This window comes from Thunnus thynnus, chromosome 11 (genome assembly GCF_963924715.1).
Source record: "Thunnus thynnus chromosome 11, fThuThy2.1, whole genome shotgun sequence".
NCBI classification, from domain to species: domain Eukaryota; kingdom Metazoa; phylum Chordata; class Actinopteri; order Scombriformes; family Scombridae; genus Thunnus; species Thunnus thynnus.
This window is the reverse complement of record NC_089527.1, coordinates 15,381,937-15,401,068: the sequence shown is the minus strand read 5'-3', so window position 1 is coordinate 15,401,068 and position 19,132 is coordinate 15,381,937. Positions and strand designations below refer to the sequence as shown.

The window sequence follows — 19,132 nt, the reverse complement described above, 5'->3', positions numbered from 1 at the left end:
AAGGAGTCTTTGACTTTGCACACACTGTATTTGTGATTGATCGTTCTTTCTTAGACTGATTTATCTTCTCAATGGGGAGCGTTGACTGCTCTAAAGCTTAGTGAGACATCAGGATTTCTTATTGGGTCATTATCCCTCTTATACTCTTTTTCTCTCTCCCTCCACTCATGCATAGGACTACAAGTAACACACTTCGAGACACACACATGCAATACTTTGAAACTACATTTTTCTCCCTCTCTCTTCAATAACTGTGCCATTGACTGGTGACCAGTATTCAATTTCAGACCCTTGCTCTTACTGCCATCCAGTGGTGCCTTGGTGCTATTAACTATATGGAGCCAAACTATAGCAGCATGCCATCTTGCTAGTTTTATATTTAAACTGTTTTTCTTTATTATTTTAATCTAAACACAGTATAGTTGAGCTTGAAGTAAAGCAGTACAGTTATTTATTTATTTATTTTTTCAATTGATTATTTTCCATTCTTATTATTGGGGAGCTTTTGCACCTGATTTGAAGAATTTAACTTTTTTTCTATTCTATTCAATTCTATTTTATCTATCTGTCTATCTATCTATTTATCTGACAGTAATGAATGTTACCTTTTCCTCTTCAGTCCATAAAGGCTGTAAGGACCCCTCTCACCTTCCCAGCAGTCGTCACGACACTTTCAGCTCCATCCTGTAGATGGCAGCAGCGTAAAACGAACCCCCCCACCACCACAACCAGCATCCCAGTGATTATTCTCCCATCCTCATCAGCCTAATAGAGCAGCAGCAAAGTAGCAAAGCCCATCCCAGGCAGCCATTAATAACTTGAGAAAAGTCGTCTCTCTGCCTCATCCTCAGGTCTTACTTGACATGGTTGGCCTCATTTGAACTTTTGACCTTCCTGTAATTTGCAATGTAAGCTATCCAATTTACAACACCTTCACAAGGGCACATGCTAACGATTTTTCATCGCTGCAGTGCAGGCTTCTGAGCGTGTGTGTGTGTTAGTGTGTGTGATGCTGCAGATGATATGGTAACACTAGAAAGACTACTAGCTTATGGAGGGGCTTAAATTGAATTGTCAAAACAAGAATACATATGTGCGCATAATACTTTTCAGAGTCCTACACATAAAAGCACACTGGACTTTTATTATTGTGATGACCTCCAACGTGGAACCTTTAAAATAGCAAAAGAAGCACATGAAAAAAGAGAGTAAGATGGTCCCTACAGTCACACACTGCTGCATACAGAGCACTGACTGCATCTGAGCTACAGAGACATTAGTGCCCCAGGCGTTGATATGACTGATAATAATGTTTAAAGTCTGGTGTCACTTCAATGAATCAACAAACATCTGAACTCTTGCCCTGCAGTTCCTTTCTCACTAGAAAAATGATGCATCACCCTCCCCCTAAAACTGATCTGGTGGTTTTGGGGTTTTGAGCAATTCCATCACAACCCACAGCAGAATTAGCCCGCTCCATTCAGTGGACAGCAAGCATTCGTCAGCAAACTCTGCCGTGAGATGCGACTCTATGGCAGTCAACGTTTCCCCTAATGGGAAACAATTACACACTCAGTGGCTTCTTCAGTGACTTCTGATGAGACTCATTCACAGAGGAAATGGCCACGTAATCATGTGTGTGTAATGGGCTAACGCTGCTTATTGCTCACTGAGTCTGGCTCATGCAGAACTAGTCAGAGTTTCAGTTGACTCTCTAGCCACCATATGATTTTGATAAGAGGAAAAATGCGAGGGGCAAATGGCTATAAGTGCACACAACACACACACACTGTTGTCTTGGACTTTGTCAGTTTATAGTAAATATATGCACACAAACAAATCTCCCACAAAGCCAAATAATTCCTCTTGCTTCCTTTTAATCAAGGGGGGTGACTATGTGAATAAATGACACTGAGAAATAGGCACTGTTTATGCCTGCTGTTATGTGATGTCATCTTTTTATTGCTTTTATTCTTTTTATTTGTATTGATTTATATTTACATTTTTAAATGTTTTTTTATTGTCTTTTATCTCTTTTACCATTTTTATCATCTTTCTGTCTTCTCTCTACTTTTTGCGTCTTCATCTCATCGTTTGAACTTTATCTTAATTCTGTTTTGCTTTTGTTTGGCGTTACTGTTTTGTTTTTATTTTTGGGTTTTTTTTGTCTTTCTGTTGTTATATTGCCTCCAGAGTATCCTGCTTTTTCTTTGTCTGTCAAAGCACTTTGTAAACTCTGTTTTTTTTTTTTTGTTGTTTTTTTCTGGACAACTACACTGATGTAAACACTCAAGAATACCCAAATCTCCATCTCCTCCATGCAGGCAGGCATCCGAGTTTTCATTTCCAGCTGCAATAATAGATTCTGTCATTTTCACAGAAACTAGTTCAGCTGTCTTAAAACTAGGAATCACTGCACACTGATAGAAGCCATTGCTCTCAAGTTTGAGTCAATCTGTGAGTAATTTCTTAATGTTAATGTATCAGTGTATTATTGCTGTCAGGTCAGTTTAGACACCTTTTTCATATATTTACATTTGTAATGCTTAAGCTAATGAAAACTATTGCAAAAACAAACAAGGGTCAGCAGCTGGAGAAATTGCTAATCTAAGATAGATAGATAGATAGACTTCTATATCTCAACCTACTATATGTTTACCTTAAAAAAACATCAAAAACTGATAATGACATGTATGATGGACTGAAGGTTTTGTGCCTAAACCTAATGCCACGCAATCCTGAGGACAATAATCACACCATTGTTGTTGCTGATAAGAAAGTTATCTATAATCAGCAGGCACAATATTTTTTTAGATAATTAAATCAAATGTGTATGAACCCACTACCCATCTTCATACTGTCCCTACCATCTGCACTGATCTTCATTCTGAATTCCTTTATATCTTCTAATATGAATCACAAAGCTTCCAGCTTACTGATCCACCCATAAGAATTCAGACTGGTTTGTTGTACAAATATTCTCATTTATGCTGTGTTACGCAACATTTCCTAGTTTGCATGATGATTACTGATCTTGCATATATCACGTTGGTTATGCACACAAAGCTGATGCAAATCGTAAGCAACAGAGTCACTTTTTATGGCATAAACAAGTTTGGATTCAAGCCCACAGCAAGGTCCAAAATGATTGTACAAGTGGAGTATTTGTTGGCAAGTTATTCAGAAGCTGCTTCTCGTTTACCCATATGCCAACATTTATAATATTGTATCTCTCATCGAGGGAAATCATATGACAACTAGTGCATTAACTGAAATTACATTTACAGTACTTTTACTTTTGTCATTTCACTCATTGTCATTGCTCAGAGAATAAACAAAACATAAAACATAATAGATTAACTTCTACAGCACAATACCTGCATATTATGCATCATTGTTTTCAAGTCACACAACATACAACATGTCATTAAGAGGGTTATTTTTCTGATGAAGACTATGCGTGCATGTTAGGTTTACTAAAGCAATAACAGCCCATTCTTCTCCACATGCATCAATCAGATATCACTAAAAATGAGCAGTGTAGCTTGGTGGGTAGAGTCAACATAATTCAACTGATGCAGAGCCAGAAAAGTTAAATTAGGTAAAAAAAAAAAAAAAAAAAAAAGGGTTTGTATGGAATTGAGGCAGCAAAAAAAAAGGAAAGAAAAAAAAACCTCGGCTGTGTTTTATAGACTAAGGTGCTCCCAGTAATCTTTCCGAAGATCAATGCTTTCCACAGTCATCACTAACATATACATTAGAATAAGTGACATTAACCACTAATTCCTTGTGGAAAACATATGTATTGACTTTGGAGGAGGTTGTTTTTTAAAAAAAAAAAAAATCAATTTCAACAAAGTCACAGTTTACATGAAGCCCACATAGCGATTATTTGCCACCATTATACACTTCCACACTTGCTCCAGCACTCATGCTCCAGCAAGAAGACATTGCTTCATGTCTTATGAGGAGGAAGGAAGAGCTTAATTTCCCCATAGAAATCAAACATCACATTATTAAGCTCCTTTTAATTTGTAGCAACTCATTAAGATCTGGTAAATAGGAAATTGAACAATAGCCATTCTGATGATGATTTTTTTTAGTGTTTAAAACAGTACTTCAGACAGCTTTCCACAGATACAGACACAGCTTTTCCAAAAAAGTGTCCATTAACAATGAATAATGATAAAAGGGGAACAGGATGGTGAGTGGAGTGGGTGGGGGGGTCTCTGTTTGAATTTTTATCTGTCAACATGTCAAATGATGTGTAATCTCTGTTCATCCATCCACTGTCCTGTATGACTTGAGAACAGCTGGCAGCCTGAGATGTCAACTGACACAGATACAATCAATGGCAATCTACGCTGGAAAATTCTCATCATTGCTGTTTGTACTTGTCATTATGGAATGAGATTCTGTCCCAAACCCACATCTGATCCAAAACGATTAATAATCTACCATGTTTAAACAGTAGCATTTGCATTGTAAATTAAAGAAAAAAGCAAAAAAAAGAGCCAGTTTGGGTATTAAATCTATATTTTTATTGAATTGTTGTTACGGGTGTTTGCTGCGATTAGTGCATGCAGACATATTGATTTAGTATTCCATCACTGCATAGAAAGACTGTGGCTTTGAAATACTCCCAGGCGTTGCGATAGTCTTTTAGCTCTTTGGTTGCCTTCCTCGGCCTACTTCAGCATTATCTATTGAACAAACCATTTTGTTTTGACAATAACAAATGCCTCTAAGTTTTTGCAGCCCTGGCATCTAAGAAATGGAAATATATATAATTTTTGAAAGAAGTATTCATCTTCTTTCTCCCTTATTGTTTTGGAAAGATAGGAGTACTCAGAGACATGAAGGAAGACCTGTGGTGCTATCTGCTATCATAGGGTATTTTGTATAGACTCATATGACTTAACTGTCACCTTTGTCCTGCTCAAAAAGAAGCAATTTAGTACTCAGTGCTGGTTTCTACGTGTTTACTGTAGATGTGGTTTTATGTAGTGGAAATCCTTCTGTTAATATACTATTTGAAGGACATCGTAACACTTGCAGAAGCAGACAGAGATCAATGATAGGCTTTACTGCAATTGGATACATACTTTTCATTCTCTCCATAACCGTGTAACATATCTCAAAGGACCAGCATCTTTTATACTTTTTTTTTTTTCATCTTTTTCTCAATTATTTTCTGCTGTTTCGAAATGCCTACTTAGGATCTGGTGTTTTTGGAGCTATTGTTACTGTAAAACATGGTTCAATTATTTCCAAGGAATAATCTTATTCAACATAAGTGGACTAAAATCTGTAAAAAAAAAAAAAAAAAAAAAAAAATATATATATATATATATATATATATATATATATATTAAGAAATATTTAATGAACTTAAGAAAAAGTCTTACTCGCCTATGACTAAATAGCAAATCATCAGTACAGAACATTTCAATCCAAAACTTCCTTCATCTATGCAACATGTGGCCAGGACCGTTTATCATACTGAAGGTTTATCTAAGCGTGGGGGAGAAGTGCTATGCTGCAGGGAGAGATTGCCTTTACTTGCACGGCACCAACGGAGCAAAACAATGTACCGTATGATAAAAAATGGCTTCATAACTCTCACATTGTGTGTCTGGCATCATTATGAGGCACAATAGCCTCTGGAGGGCCCCGGCTTTTATTGGCGTGCCTCTTGCAGCAGCGAAGTCTCATCCATTAAACAAATCAGGGGGTTATGTATTAGATTAGCTGTACAGCAGGCACCAGGGAACGCCTAGAAGAACACATGAAACCTCGTCTCATTCCCTCCCATAATCCCCTGGAATAAATTACCTAATTGACAGCATTAGGGTGATACCGTCAGAAGGTGCCTCTTTAAGCGTAATATATAATGAAAATACACAACGTTGCTAAATTGCATTTTTGGTATTAAAAATGATAAACGGCAGCCATTTGGGGCGTATTTAGAGTGAAACCTCTCTTCGTAGCATGCTGCCAGATCTCATTTTTCTATATTTCTTAATAAATTTGTGGTGTCAGTGATATTAAAAGCTCATTTCTGTTGAGGAATATTTAATAAAGCTTCTGTGTGATAGGAAGCCAATGTCACACAGAGAGTCAGGAAACTAGTTCGTGGCAGCTTGGATGGCCCACCCCCACTGTGTCACTCTGCTGCTCCTATGACCTATGAGGTGAGAAATGGACTGCCCCCCACTGGTGAAGGGTCAATACTGCAGTAGAGGTTCAAGAAGTGCCCCTCACAGTTCAATGCACTATTCATTCTGCAACGAAGCTGAAAACAACAGAGCCTTTTGACTTTCTTCAAAGTGAAAACTGTGTGCATCCAATTTTCTTAAAGTGTTAGGTACACTTGGCTCAGGAAAGTTCAGCTCACTGTTCCAGGATCACTAAAAGCACCACGCCAGGCAGTGGGTGGGTGTGTGTATGTGGGCGAGCACTGTGCCTCCCCATTAGAAGCAAACAAAAGCCTTGAATGATCTCTAGGGAGGAGTGACCTGCCTATAGCAAATGATGAATGTTGAAATGAATGTTTATGGACTTGCTCAGGCATATACTTTGATGTATTGGAAAACTGGAAGGAAGGTAAACTGCCTCCTCCAGTCATAATAAAGCTAACAACCACTTCCAGAAGAACATAAATATCTTATTTGTGTCCCTTAAAAGACCCCATAATGATAGAACTTACTTAAAGTTGATAATATGGTGCTAACACATTACATCTAATATCTGATACCAAGAATGTTCTGTATTTCTTCTTAAACAGGTGGCTAACTATTTTTCAAATTTAAAAGTAAAACATATTTTTTTTATATTTTTGCCCACTGTAATACATTTTAACACCAAATATGATAAATTGAATGAATTTCACAAATAGGATATAACAAGGAGAGTATTTATTGCACTTTATCGTCTCAATTTAACTTATAAACCAAGTCTAACACAAATGGTCTAAAGTATTTTATGTCTTCTTTTGACCTTTGTGTGTGTGTGTGTGTGTGTGTGTGTGTGTGTCTTTGTAGAGAGAGGCAGAGGTGCGGGGGTGGGCTGGGAGGTGGGCAGTGAGAGTGCATGATTTCTTTCCAGATGTGGGGACATATTGTAACTCCAGGAGGCGTTCACCCCTCTCCTCAAGTGCAAAAGTAGGCGGCAGCAGGTTCAGGAAGTAATAACCTCTTGTCACATTGTTTCTCCTACTATCTTAGTTTTTTTTTTCTTCTGTCACTGCAAAGTCACTGCCTTCAAACTATTACACATAGCTGCAGTAAGCACAATAACATCACTTTGTAAATGCTCTATTTGACTTTTGTGTCATTTACACTTTGCCACCCCTGGAGAAATGATTACCCTGTGTATGGAGAGATATTGCCCTCAACAGTAATGCACTGTGATAACAGAGGAAAATGGAAATCTTTGCTTAAGACGCAGCATGAAAAAGTCTCTTGGGTTATAATTTTGCTGTCAAAATGCCTTCTCTTGCCTGATTATGATGTTTGTACCTTATAAAACGAAGGAATAAGTATAGATTAAAGGAAATGGCTCAACAAAATGACAATTGAATTCATTATAAACTTGGCAATACATAAAGAAAGATATATAGTTGTGGGAATTACTATCCATCACTACAATCCAATAGTACAGAGTTGACAGTTCAGCTCAGTAATGAATGAAAAAAAACACTTCTAATATGAGTCCTGAGACCAGACTATATCTTCTCAAATCTTCAAAAACGCATGGGAAAAGCCACCTATAAGTGATACTGAACTCTATTTTACTCATTACACCTATAAATCCCTCTCGCAGAATTTATCTCGGCTGTGTTCAGTGTGACAGGTGCAACGGCCCCGATGCACATATTCAAGGGGTTTTGGCATCTCGTGTAAACCAATGGCTGCGCTCGTGGAGTTGTGACTGGCGGGGTTTGGGGTGATCGTCGGGTACCTGTGCCAATCACAGTATCTGTAGGAGGAGTTCATGGGCTCGGAGGTGTGTCTGAAGAATACGAGTCTACAGCTGCATACTGTATCCAAGTCGGGGAGTAATGGCATGAGTACTGCTTATACTGTTTAGACAAGCTTTACAGTGCGCGCGTTGGAAACTATTATTCGACTATTTTTTGCTTTCACGTCAGTCACAAATTACGCCTGCAGGCACCGAGGGGCGAGGCGGAGGACAGTCGGACAAACTTAGTCAAAAGCGACGAAAGTCTCTAAACTCACAGGCTGAAGAGGCTTCAAACGCAAACGAATCATCCTTTCTGGCTGTTTCAGAGAAGGATACGCTGCTGGACATGTGAATTTAAAGGAGATACTTGCCAAGAACAACAATGAAACCAACGACTGCCCTGTGTTTCTTCGGCTTTCTCCTGACTTGCATCTTGTTTGGGTCGAGCTCGTCACAATCAGGTGAGTGAACGCCATCCGTCTGCTCCCCGGTGCACAGTTTTGTGTATCCGTGGAGCGAGTCGGTGCGCACGGAGCGCAGTGGCACAACTATCCATCGAGCATACTTTTCTATTTTATGAATTTAACAAGAGGCTTGACAGACCCAATCCGCACCTCCTGCTGTCATTTTTCACCATCAGCCTCCAATCCTAATGTTGGATAAACGTCTAAAGCAACAGCAGTCTTAACATTCACCTGGAGAAAAAAAAAAGGGCTGACGCACAGCGCACTGTGATACTGAGACACAGGTGACGGTCCAAACAGATGGCAGGTTGTAGTTGATCAGTTGTGATGAGCTGACTGAATCCAAGCCAGTGACTTGCTCTGTCTTTCTTCGTGCACAGAGCGGCACTGTTGAATTTGGAGAGAAAGGCGAGCATTTTGTGTCCATCACACGTGTCCTTTAGACACAGCGTGGACAAACACAGAGGAGTGACAGCCTTGCTTTAAAACAAGATCTATTGCGTGACTCCGTATGAAAAAGTTCCTTCTCGGTTCAGTTTTTACTTCCTCCAAGAAAAAGAAAAAAGATCCGTAGAATAACTATGATAGTAGAGATAATAAGCTAAAACCCCCTGCATCATGTTTTGATTCTTTTGAAGCAGGCCTATCGGTTTGTAGAACGAGCGTTGTCATTCCAAGGGCACCCTTTTGATCAAACTGCTTAAAGTTGTAAGTCCCGCAAGGACTAGTAAAACAGTCTATCGGGAAGAACAGTGGTGAACAGTCGCCCATATGCATTCTGTAATCGGGATAAAAGCAAAACGGATTACCGTGAAATTGCATTATTCCTAATTTTATAGTGACTCCCCTCAGGGATTATGTGCACCACAGTTTGACAATAAGCGTGTGTAGCGCATAGGACTTTCACGCTGACAGTGGCAGTACCGTCTGTACAATGCAGCGGCGCTCTTTACGCACAGGGAGGTATAGGTGCGCTCACGGAGCGAGTGGTCCAGGTATTCCTCATATTGTGGGGGCGCGTGCGCGTGCGTGTGTGTATGTGTGTGTGTGTGTGTGTGTGTGTGTGTGTGTGTGTGTGTGAGAGAGAGAGAGAGAGAGAGAGAGAGAGAGAGAGGGAGAGAGAGGGAATGGATGGCTGACAAATATTCACCGAATAGACAAAAGCAAAACTCATCACCCTCGTCATCATCATTGTCATCATCATGCCTAATCACCTTCATACAGGACGACGATTGAAATGAGAGGATAGCGGAGTGAATTTCCAACCAATGACATGTGTATAACTCACACACGTTCGCTTCCCTTATCAATTGCCTTTCTCTGCGTTTAGTGATGGCCGTTACGCCCAATGATACCATCCTGTCTGTGCAATAATTTTGACCACCTACAGAGAGAGGTGAAAAATAGGATTAAATCGACAATGACGCATACAGAGACATATAATCATACGCAGCGTAATATTGTTTTTATTGTTCAAGCCAGTGTTGAAAGCTGCAATGGATGTGAGATGATTCTACTTATCTTTATTTAGGGTCAATTCATGTTAGTATATTTTTTTCTTGTAGTTTTCTTTTTTAGCGCAGAGTTCTACCTCATTCTGCATCTTTGGTCTTGCTGCTTCAAAATCTTAAAATAAGAAACTGTTTTGAAACAATCTCAGTTCCATTCGCACAACTTGTTTTAAAGGGAAAACACTAAATGAGAATGTTTTACAATTGATCTCATAACCAGTTTAATGCAGAGGCCCACCACTATAACCTATTGTTGATTAGAGCCGCATCCAGTAGAGCCTTCAAGGTAACAGGGGGCGGTTGAATTAAGAGGTTGGATGCGGTTTAGAAGAGGAAAGTGTTTCCTCCTGTCATTTTACGCGCAGAACATTGTCCTGCTGCAAATACCAGAGATGAAAACATCATTAAATGTATTATTCTTGTTCTAAATGTTGAAGAAACATTGTAGTATTTGGAGGTGACCCCCCCCCCCCCCCCCCCTCACTGCGAAGGAAATAGTGGTTCATTCAATTCAACCAATTCAAATTTGATATTTGGATATCGGGGAAATTTGGACATAAATCAGATAATTTGTGTTTTCTATTTTTTTTCCTTTTTGGGTTATTTTTTCTACTTATTTTTGTAAACTTCGATTTCAAGACCGAACACTGATTTATTTGTCAAGATTAATGTTTTGTAGCGCGTACCCACACAAGCTGCACACCAGGAAATGAAATGAAAAACATTTTATTCTATCAGAACAAAACGAATCTAAAAATATGATTCCCTCTTGGGCTACATCACGTACTTATGTTTCGATAACCTGCCTGATGTATTCCTCGGAAACGAGAGAATCCAGCATGGAGATGACAGTGGCAATGCACTTTCACACAGACACACTTGTATAGCTCCAAATGTTGTAAATTCATTTTGAAGTTAAATGAACACAACAGAGCGACAGAGAGAGCCGAAGACAAGCGAAGAAAGAGCAGATTATGCAAATATCATTGTGTTAACACGGATTAATTTCTGTCTGTGAGAAGGAAAGGCAGAGAAAGGCAAAGTGATGGAAAATGTCTGCCTTGCTATGTGTGTGTGTGTGTGTGTGTGTGTGTGTGTGTGCGTGTGTGCGCGCGCGAACGAGCTGTCTGCGCGTGGTTGGATTCGCTCCACTGTGCACGCAGTAGTAAGGGATGCGTATGTGGCACGGTGTACAACATGATAATAAGGAAACAAACACGCATGTACACTCACACACGCGCACCTGCGCAATTGCTTTTTCATGAGGTTCTTTGATGCAACCTTGCTTTTCCCTTGATGAGTCATTAAAACACATAAGGCTCCATTATAAAGTGGGCTAAATATATGGAGTATTCTATACCATGCATGTTGCTTGAAACTTTCCCGTCTTCAAAATGTCACCTTTGCCACAACTATGAAAATCAGAACCTTACAGTGCATTAATTTAATGCGCTGTTGGAAAAAGCTCATGAACTCTGTAACTTCCCCAGCTTTCCAAGAGAGCCATGTCATCCTTCACTAGAAATGAAAACACCAAAATCGTTAAGAGGAGTTAAGAGGTTTTCACATGCCATTAGGGCACATCATGTCTGCATTATGCTGAGTGTGCCACAAGGTTCCTGCACTGCACTCTGCTCTTTATTTGACTGCAACTATATGTTGGAGTGATGGGGTCGAGGTGGGAAAAGCATACAGCTGGCGATTCTGAACCATATGGCCATATCCCGAATTTCTATCTGTGTTTATGAATATTCATATATTTTGTGCGCAGGAGTACAGTCGAGTCTGCTTTTCCGAATGCAACTGCGTGTGTGTTCGTGTGTGCTCTTTCAATTAGTGTAATCAGTGAAATGTGGGTAAATTACTTCCTTAAATCAACCTGTTTTACAGCTTTTTGCAGCTTCTTCTGTCTTAATTCAATGTAAAGAGTTTTATTTTTAAGAATTCAGATAGTGGATGGACTCTCTTCTGGAAATTAGTTGAAGAATATTTAGTGGCAATACCTTCTAGTACATCCTTGATTTTAGCGGCACTCACTGTTTACTCCATTGAAACTGACAGTGCAGTTCCAGTTTGTAGCTGTTTACAAAAGGCCTGAGTGAGGCAAAGAGAGACTCAGCTAGAAAAAGGAGACATGAGGATGTATTTCTCTTCTTTTTCTCTCTTTTGCACTCTTACCGCATTGAAGACTGACACTTCTTGCACTGTAATTGTCGTCGTGTATTTTTTTCTTCCAGTTTTGAAGTATAGAGAAAGAACAGTGTCACGTTTAGAAACCCACACAGCTCCGCTTTGCCACCAAGCCCTCTCACAGTCATATCTTTTCCTGCTGTCACCTGTTTGAGGAGCTTTGACCCTCCACAGCCATGCTTTTTATTAGAAGTATGGCAGTCTTTGATTAGGTGGTGACCCACTTCTATTTGTCGGAATACAGAATGTGAACATCTGTGCTTTTGTCAAGAGCTCCAATGATTAATCAGTCAGTAACTATTGTGATTATCAATTACTAGTTTCAAGTCATTTATAAGCAAAAATGCCAGAGATTTGATGGTTCCAGCTTTTTGACTGTGATAATTTGCTGTTTTTCTTCATCTCAGTGAAGTGATTCTGTTTGGGTTTTAAACTGTTGATCCAAAAAAATGAGACATTTGAAGAGATCACCTAGGATCTACGGAGTTGTGATGGCCATTCTGACTGTTCCCTGGTGTTTTATAGACTAAATGATTAATCAGTTAATCAAGAAATCATTAGTTGCAGCTCTACTTTCATCTCCTCTGTCTCTGTTTGGGTGAGAGATGAAGAGTAACTTAAGGCTTTTGATCCAAACAAATACACAGTGTGATTATTTGTTGAATGTGAATAAATTATTAGATGTATGTTATCATATTTTTGTTATCCCTTCTCTGGTGATTTTTCTTTTCTGTCACAATGGTCAAAATGAAAGGATCTTAGTTGGACAAACTAGATACTCTATTGCCCATACCTTGCCATATGTTGCTGACAGTAAAAATAAACAGAATGCCATAAGACATTTGCTGCAGAAAAGAAATTCTAAACATTTTTATTGTGTTTTCCTCTCGAGGGGATTTCACCCCGAAACCAGATAAGGAATAAAAAAAAATGTATGTTTGTGTAATCTTGTCTGTGGTTTCATTGTGAGAGTAGTGGAAACCATTAAGTTTCCTATAAATCTCTCCACTTTTCAGCAAACAAACTGCTTTTGAACCGCTGGCATCAATAATGTAGTGCCCACAATGTATCCCAAGCATCCCTAATGAAAAATCACTCCCATATTCCAACAAGGACTGAAAGTGTGTGTGCAGTAGCCTACTCAATTGTAAGTCTATGACCTTATTGTCCCTAATGGTGTTTTTAATCTGCTGTGATATTACCGTTATGGTCTTTAATTAGTACCTCAGGGATTTCAAACTTTTATGCTTTTATATTTGTATCATATCCTTCAAAATGGATTACATTACCATAGTGTTTGTCTGATAACAAAAGAACATTGTTTTTATTATTTCCTTCTGAAGACAGAACTAGAGACGTTGTTTTCCAGTTCTGACTTGTTGATGGGTTCATAGACTGTCTGCAGCCAGCAGAAATGATTGGATCATATCCTGTGTGACCTTTACAAGTGCTGCACCGTAATTTATCACCTGCAGTTATAAATGCACCATACATGTGCATGTGTTTGGTCATGCGTCATTGTCAGCTTAGCTATTAAATGTCCTTTTTGTGAAGGATATCATAATTGGATTGGAGCATCAGCCATGTCTGTACATGCTTAATCTGGACAGCTGTTTATAACGTGCATTTAAAATGCAAATTCTGTGTCTGTAGTGTGGTTTACAAGCAATTAGATTACTGCAGATTTGACAAGGTTTGTTGAAAATGGATTGCTTTTTGCTGTTTTTGACTGCCTCTAGATTTCTCTGCTTTTGTGGTTTTTGTCCTTGCTTTTGGTAAATCGAGTGAGCTTTGTGTTTTGGTGTGTAAAAGCAAGAGAAAGGAGCATGAGAGAGTGACATAAGCAGAAATACTGATTCCTCTGTGCCACACAGTGCCTGAGTGCTGAATACACGGCGACCTAACCAACATTAACAAGGCAAAGCAACAAACACTCATATAGAAGAAGAAGAAAAAATACTTTATTGATCCCCGTGGGGGAAATTGATCCTCTTGACTCATCCTATACACACACACTAGTAGCAGTGGGCAGCCGCATTGCAGCGCCTGGGGACCAACTCCAGTTCTTTTACCAGTGCCTTGGTCAGGGGCACTGACTAGAGTATTAACCCTAACATACATGTCTTTATGGTGGGAGGAAACAGGAGCACCCAGTGGAAACCTACACAAACACAGGGAAAACATGCAAACTCCACACAGAAAGGACCTGGGGTGGCCGGGGTTCGAACCCACACCTTCTTCTTCTTCTGTGAGGCAACAGTGTTAACCGCACCGTGCTGCTATACACAAACACAGGCGAGGTCCTGTTTGATATCCTTGAAAATTACCACATCAGTTTAGACAGATTGGGGACATTCAGTTTCAGTAGCCGGAAAACCAATCCGCTGTGTTTTAATCAGGCTGGCAAATGTGTGTTTAGGGCCACCAAGAAGAGATTACAGCATGAAATACATAAAATTCTCAGGGCTTCTGTGAACATTCAGCCTTTTTGAGTTTGTTGTAATGGAGTAGACACAAACAACACTCCAAGAAAAGAGGCCAAATGATGCAGTGTCATGCACAGTGCAGACAACTGTCAGTCAAAAATTCCTGTTGAGACTGCATCACCATTCCTGAAAGGTTCAAGTCTGCTATCAGGGTAAATATGTAGTTACTTGTACTAAATGAAATGTCTGTTATTCATATAAACTGTAAATATTGTTAATGCATCACACTTTAGCTTAACTAGCGTTGTTTTTACCCTTAAAGCAAGTGAAACAATGACCAAAACCTTAATGTAACCTTATTTCTCACTTCAAATTGCATGTTTACAGTTTTCATAGTTTTCCTAGCTTTCCTACCCAAAAGTGTTCAGTCTGTGCTATCTTGCGTTCATCAGGGTGATTCAGCTCCTGCTGGTCTTCACCTCACTCACTGTGTGTTTTCAAACTTAAAAAAGGTTCCTTAACGAAAAAAGATAACAAAAATGCACAGCAACATTCACAGTAATGTTACAAAAAATAAGGACTATCATTTTCTCACATAGGAAATTTGTGGTTTTTGCAAAACATCAGACAAACATTTTAACATTTGATTTTCTAAACAAACTTTTGTTTTGATATTTGCATAATGTTCTTCAAAATATAGTGTATTCTTTTTTTTATAGGATTCACATAAAGTCGTCTGTCAGTGTGAACTGGTGCCAGTGTGCCTCACACACTGGCGTACTAACTCCAAGACTTACTCCCACGTACTTACACACATACCCACGCACTCATACTGCCTTCACCCTGGGCCATCACTCTGAAGTATCAGGCAAATGTGTGAGATCCAGGCCTTTGAAAGCTTCACTCCAATGTTCACCGAACAATGTAGATGTCGGGAGTCTGAACACACCATGTATGTCTTTCAGTTTGTGAGACTTTTGATCCCCATTGTTGTTGCTGCGCCCCCTCTCACAATAAGGCTGTCTGTCCTCCTCATCCTCCTGTAGGGCTGCAGGAGGCTGTCAGACACTGACCCTTTTGACAACCACATTTTGAGGGTTTCAAACTATGATGACAAAGGGTCTGCACGTGCATATACACTCTATGTGTGTTTGTGCGTGTGGTAACTGCGTCTGTCAGTGTTTGTGTGTGTGTATGGCTGTATGGTTAGAGGGATAGAGGGTGACTGACAGACTAACCAAGCTCCAGAGACTCTCTCTCTGCTCCAGTGTCTGCTTGTTCTTCTTCCTCCGCCCACCCCCTGCCTTCATCTGTGGCTTTGTAAGCCTCCACATAATGTGGGAGCATTAAAATGACAATGGAAATTATGGCTAATCTTTGTTAAGACACACTCACTACCGCCACGTTTTAGAATGAGAGTCCAATGATAAGAGTTGGTCTGCCATGTTTTTTCTCTCTCTCTCTCTCTCTCTCTCTGCAGCGACAGCCTGACACATTGGAGTGATGTGTTTTATTCTCACTTTTTTTGTGTGTTATTGTCCTATTCCCGCTCCGAGTTAATAATGGTGGCGAACATATGAAAGGATGATAATAGGCTGACAACTTGGGCATGAAAGACTAGCTCCACCTTCAAACGAGCCTTTCATGCAGTTCTGCATGTGGGTGCGTGTTAAAGGGCTGATTTCTCTCGACTCTTTCCCTCTCTGTCTCTTTCCTCTTTTAGTAATCCCCTTCTAAAATATTCATAGCTAATCTGCATTTACAATGTAATTACAGACGGGCTTTGAGTGATATCGGATATGGCCGGCGGAACACACGCTTCTTGCAAAATCTTGACTTGGTGATTTGTGTGCTTGAACAAATATGAAACAGACTTGGGATGTGTTATGTGGGCTAAGGTTTATTTATTTATTTACCTATTTTGTTAAAACAAACAAAATGTTTTACTCAGGCGGTCAGTACACTTTGAGAGTTCACATTGAAGAACCAACAATATAACACATATATTAGATTTGATCATTTATTCACTTTTAGGGGCCTTATGAAAGGAGTTTAATTGTTCACTGTCTATGATGTTACCGAGTTGTTATAATAGCTCCAACAGAATGAACGTCTTTGATGTCTTTGTGTTTTGCCCCCACCAGTCAAACCCTGTTCCCCCACTTTCGGCCTGCATTTCGTGGTAATGAAGCGGTGTGCCCTGTATGCTATTCCTGCAGGTCGATTTTTCACTTGTGTTAGAGGAGAGGGGGTGGTGGCGTCCTTTTAAATGAGGCACTTGGCGTTTGTGACCTGTAATAAATGAGTTTGCAGTCAGTCATAGCAGCTGTAAGGAGACATCTGGGAGCAAGAGAGAGAGAGAAGGGGAGATATTCAGACTTGGCACGCAAACAGTTTATCTATGCGACAATGAAACATGGCTGCACCAAACATGCCGTCACTTGTACAAAAAGAGATAAGAGTAATCCTATTGTAAAATTTTAGCTGGTTACTATACAAATGTCACATAAATTCTGTAAATGAAAGGTTATGCCATGGAGAACCGTACTGTAATACCACCAGGATTAATATGAAATCACAATGATCTCACTACTGAGTACAATAGGAGAAAAATATAACAATGACACACACAGGGTAAACTATGCCTGAGGAGCATGAGCATATAATGCGTCTGAATTTAAGGCAAATTGTTGTTTTTCATCAGGGATGTAGATGAGATGAAACAAAGGCTGCAATAAAGAAAGAACCACAGACTGAGACAAAGAACCAGAAAAGTAGAAAGCCTGTATAAAAACAAACAAAAAGAAAAAAAACAGTGTTGAGTTTTAATTTCCTAATTGTAATCAGGTAAACCTTTTTCAACCTTTCCCTCAATTTACAACAAACATGTCAAGGTCTACATATAGGCAACGCTTTAGATTACTGCCTGCAGTGTGAAGCATAATTCCTCCTAATTTACAGTGTAATTTTTTGTACTCACACACCAATACATACATGTAGGTAACTGAACAAGTTAGAGAATAAGGGAGTAACAACCTGCAAAGAACTTATACTATAGGTATGTATTAAAGAAAAGTGACTACTTTGGCTACTTCTGAGGTTACTTTAACAAAGCTCATCACAGCAACACAACACATGACTAAAGAGCAACAATGAAACAACCACTTGTTTTTTTCATACGACTTTACTTTCTGTTTCCTGAAGTTGCCTCCTGCTTATTTTTCCTAAGTTTCAATGGCTCACAGCAGCTTCAGTCCAGTGCAATATGATTGAAGTTGCCAGTATTTAAGTACACAGTTATATAATTATTTATCCGTTCACAGAAATGATCCTGTCAAAGAAGTTTACCAAAAGTCATTTAATCACTGGTCTTTTTGTTGAGCTGACAACTATGGCTGCCTGATTGCAAGCTGAATGCAGACTCGTAGTCCCAAAAGTGTCCTCTCTTGAACCAATATTCCAAGTTCAACAGCTCCATTACTTTCCAGACATGTGCAACATGTGTCAAAACAACTTGGTATCAGCTCATTTACATCTGTAGTCTTAGTAAAAACCCTGCTAATTTGAAAAATTAACAGTAATGCGAAATTTTGAGCCCCTGACAGTAATTTGCAACAGGCTTTATAAATATCACCCTGCAATAAGACATTAGAGTTGATCAACAGCTCTTTTTCAGGCCTTTGTGTGGTTGTTTAGCCCTGCTTAGACTTTGTAATAAGATTAGTATCACTGACAGATCATAAGTCATGACCTATGAATTTCAATGAACTACACTTAACATATTTGTAAATAGATTTTTATAGTACACCGTTTTTACTGTACTTTACTTCTGATTCAAAGGAAATGCTTGGTACTCTTTCTAGCCTGTACTACTGTGGCTGTCACTGTCACCTTGCAGCAGAGCAGAAATAGCGCAGCTCTCTTTTCCTGGATGTGAAGGTACATAAAGCACAGGATGAGAGGAGCAGGAAAGGCAATTGACCTTGGCTGCTTTTGGTGGCTGGCTATATAGCCATCCGGATGGATGCTGTGGTTCTGCAGCTTGGCAGAGAAGGAGGGGGAAGAAAGGGACAATGCTGAGTATGACAATTATTATTCACAGTGTACTATAAAAGTGTTTTTTTTTGTTTTTTTTTAGATGTATGCATAACCGTTCTATTTGAAGCATTGTGCAAAACCTACTTCCTGGACAATCTTCTCTTTGGTAACATCTTTACCAAAATTGGTGGGAATGGACATAATATATTATAATAATAATAACAGTTATAGTAGTACATAATATGACATTTTAAAGTCATGAAGTGTCAGTTTCTTACCAATACATACCAACCTCAGACAGACACTGTGACAGCAAGCCTTACATTGTGTTTGTGAGACAGGATGTGTGTGTTGGGATGCGTGTGTGGGACAAGAGTGTATATCAAATTTGAGAGGAGCTGACTAAGTACAATCCAGGTCCAAAGTCAACCCTGCCATTTCTCTCTGCTGTGGTAGACTGTTTACCTGAGACAGGGGTGCTTTGTCTCAGGCAGTCACTAGTGCATGTGTAAACACACAGGGGGGCACACTGCATATC

The 19,132-nt window shown here is 39.4% G+C and overlaps 1 protein-coding gene across 1 annotated transcript in view; it reads left to right on the top strand.

Moving 5' to 3' along the window:
• Positions 1-8,022: 8,022 nt before the first annotated feature.
• LOC137192539 (receptor tyrosine-protein kinase erbB-4-like) overlaps positions 8,023-19,132 on the top strand; it is a 351,735-nt gene continuing 340,625 nt past the window's right edge. The window contains exon 1 of the mRNA XM_067603312.1: positions 8,023-8,426. Coding sequence (XP_067459413.1) covers positions 8,348-8,426 — 79 coding nt within the window. The 5' untranslated portion in view covers positions 8,023-8,347. The remainder of the gene's footprint in view (positions 8,427-19,132) is intronic.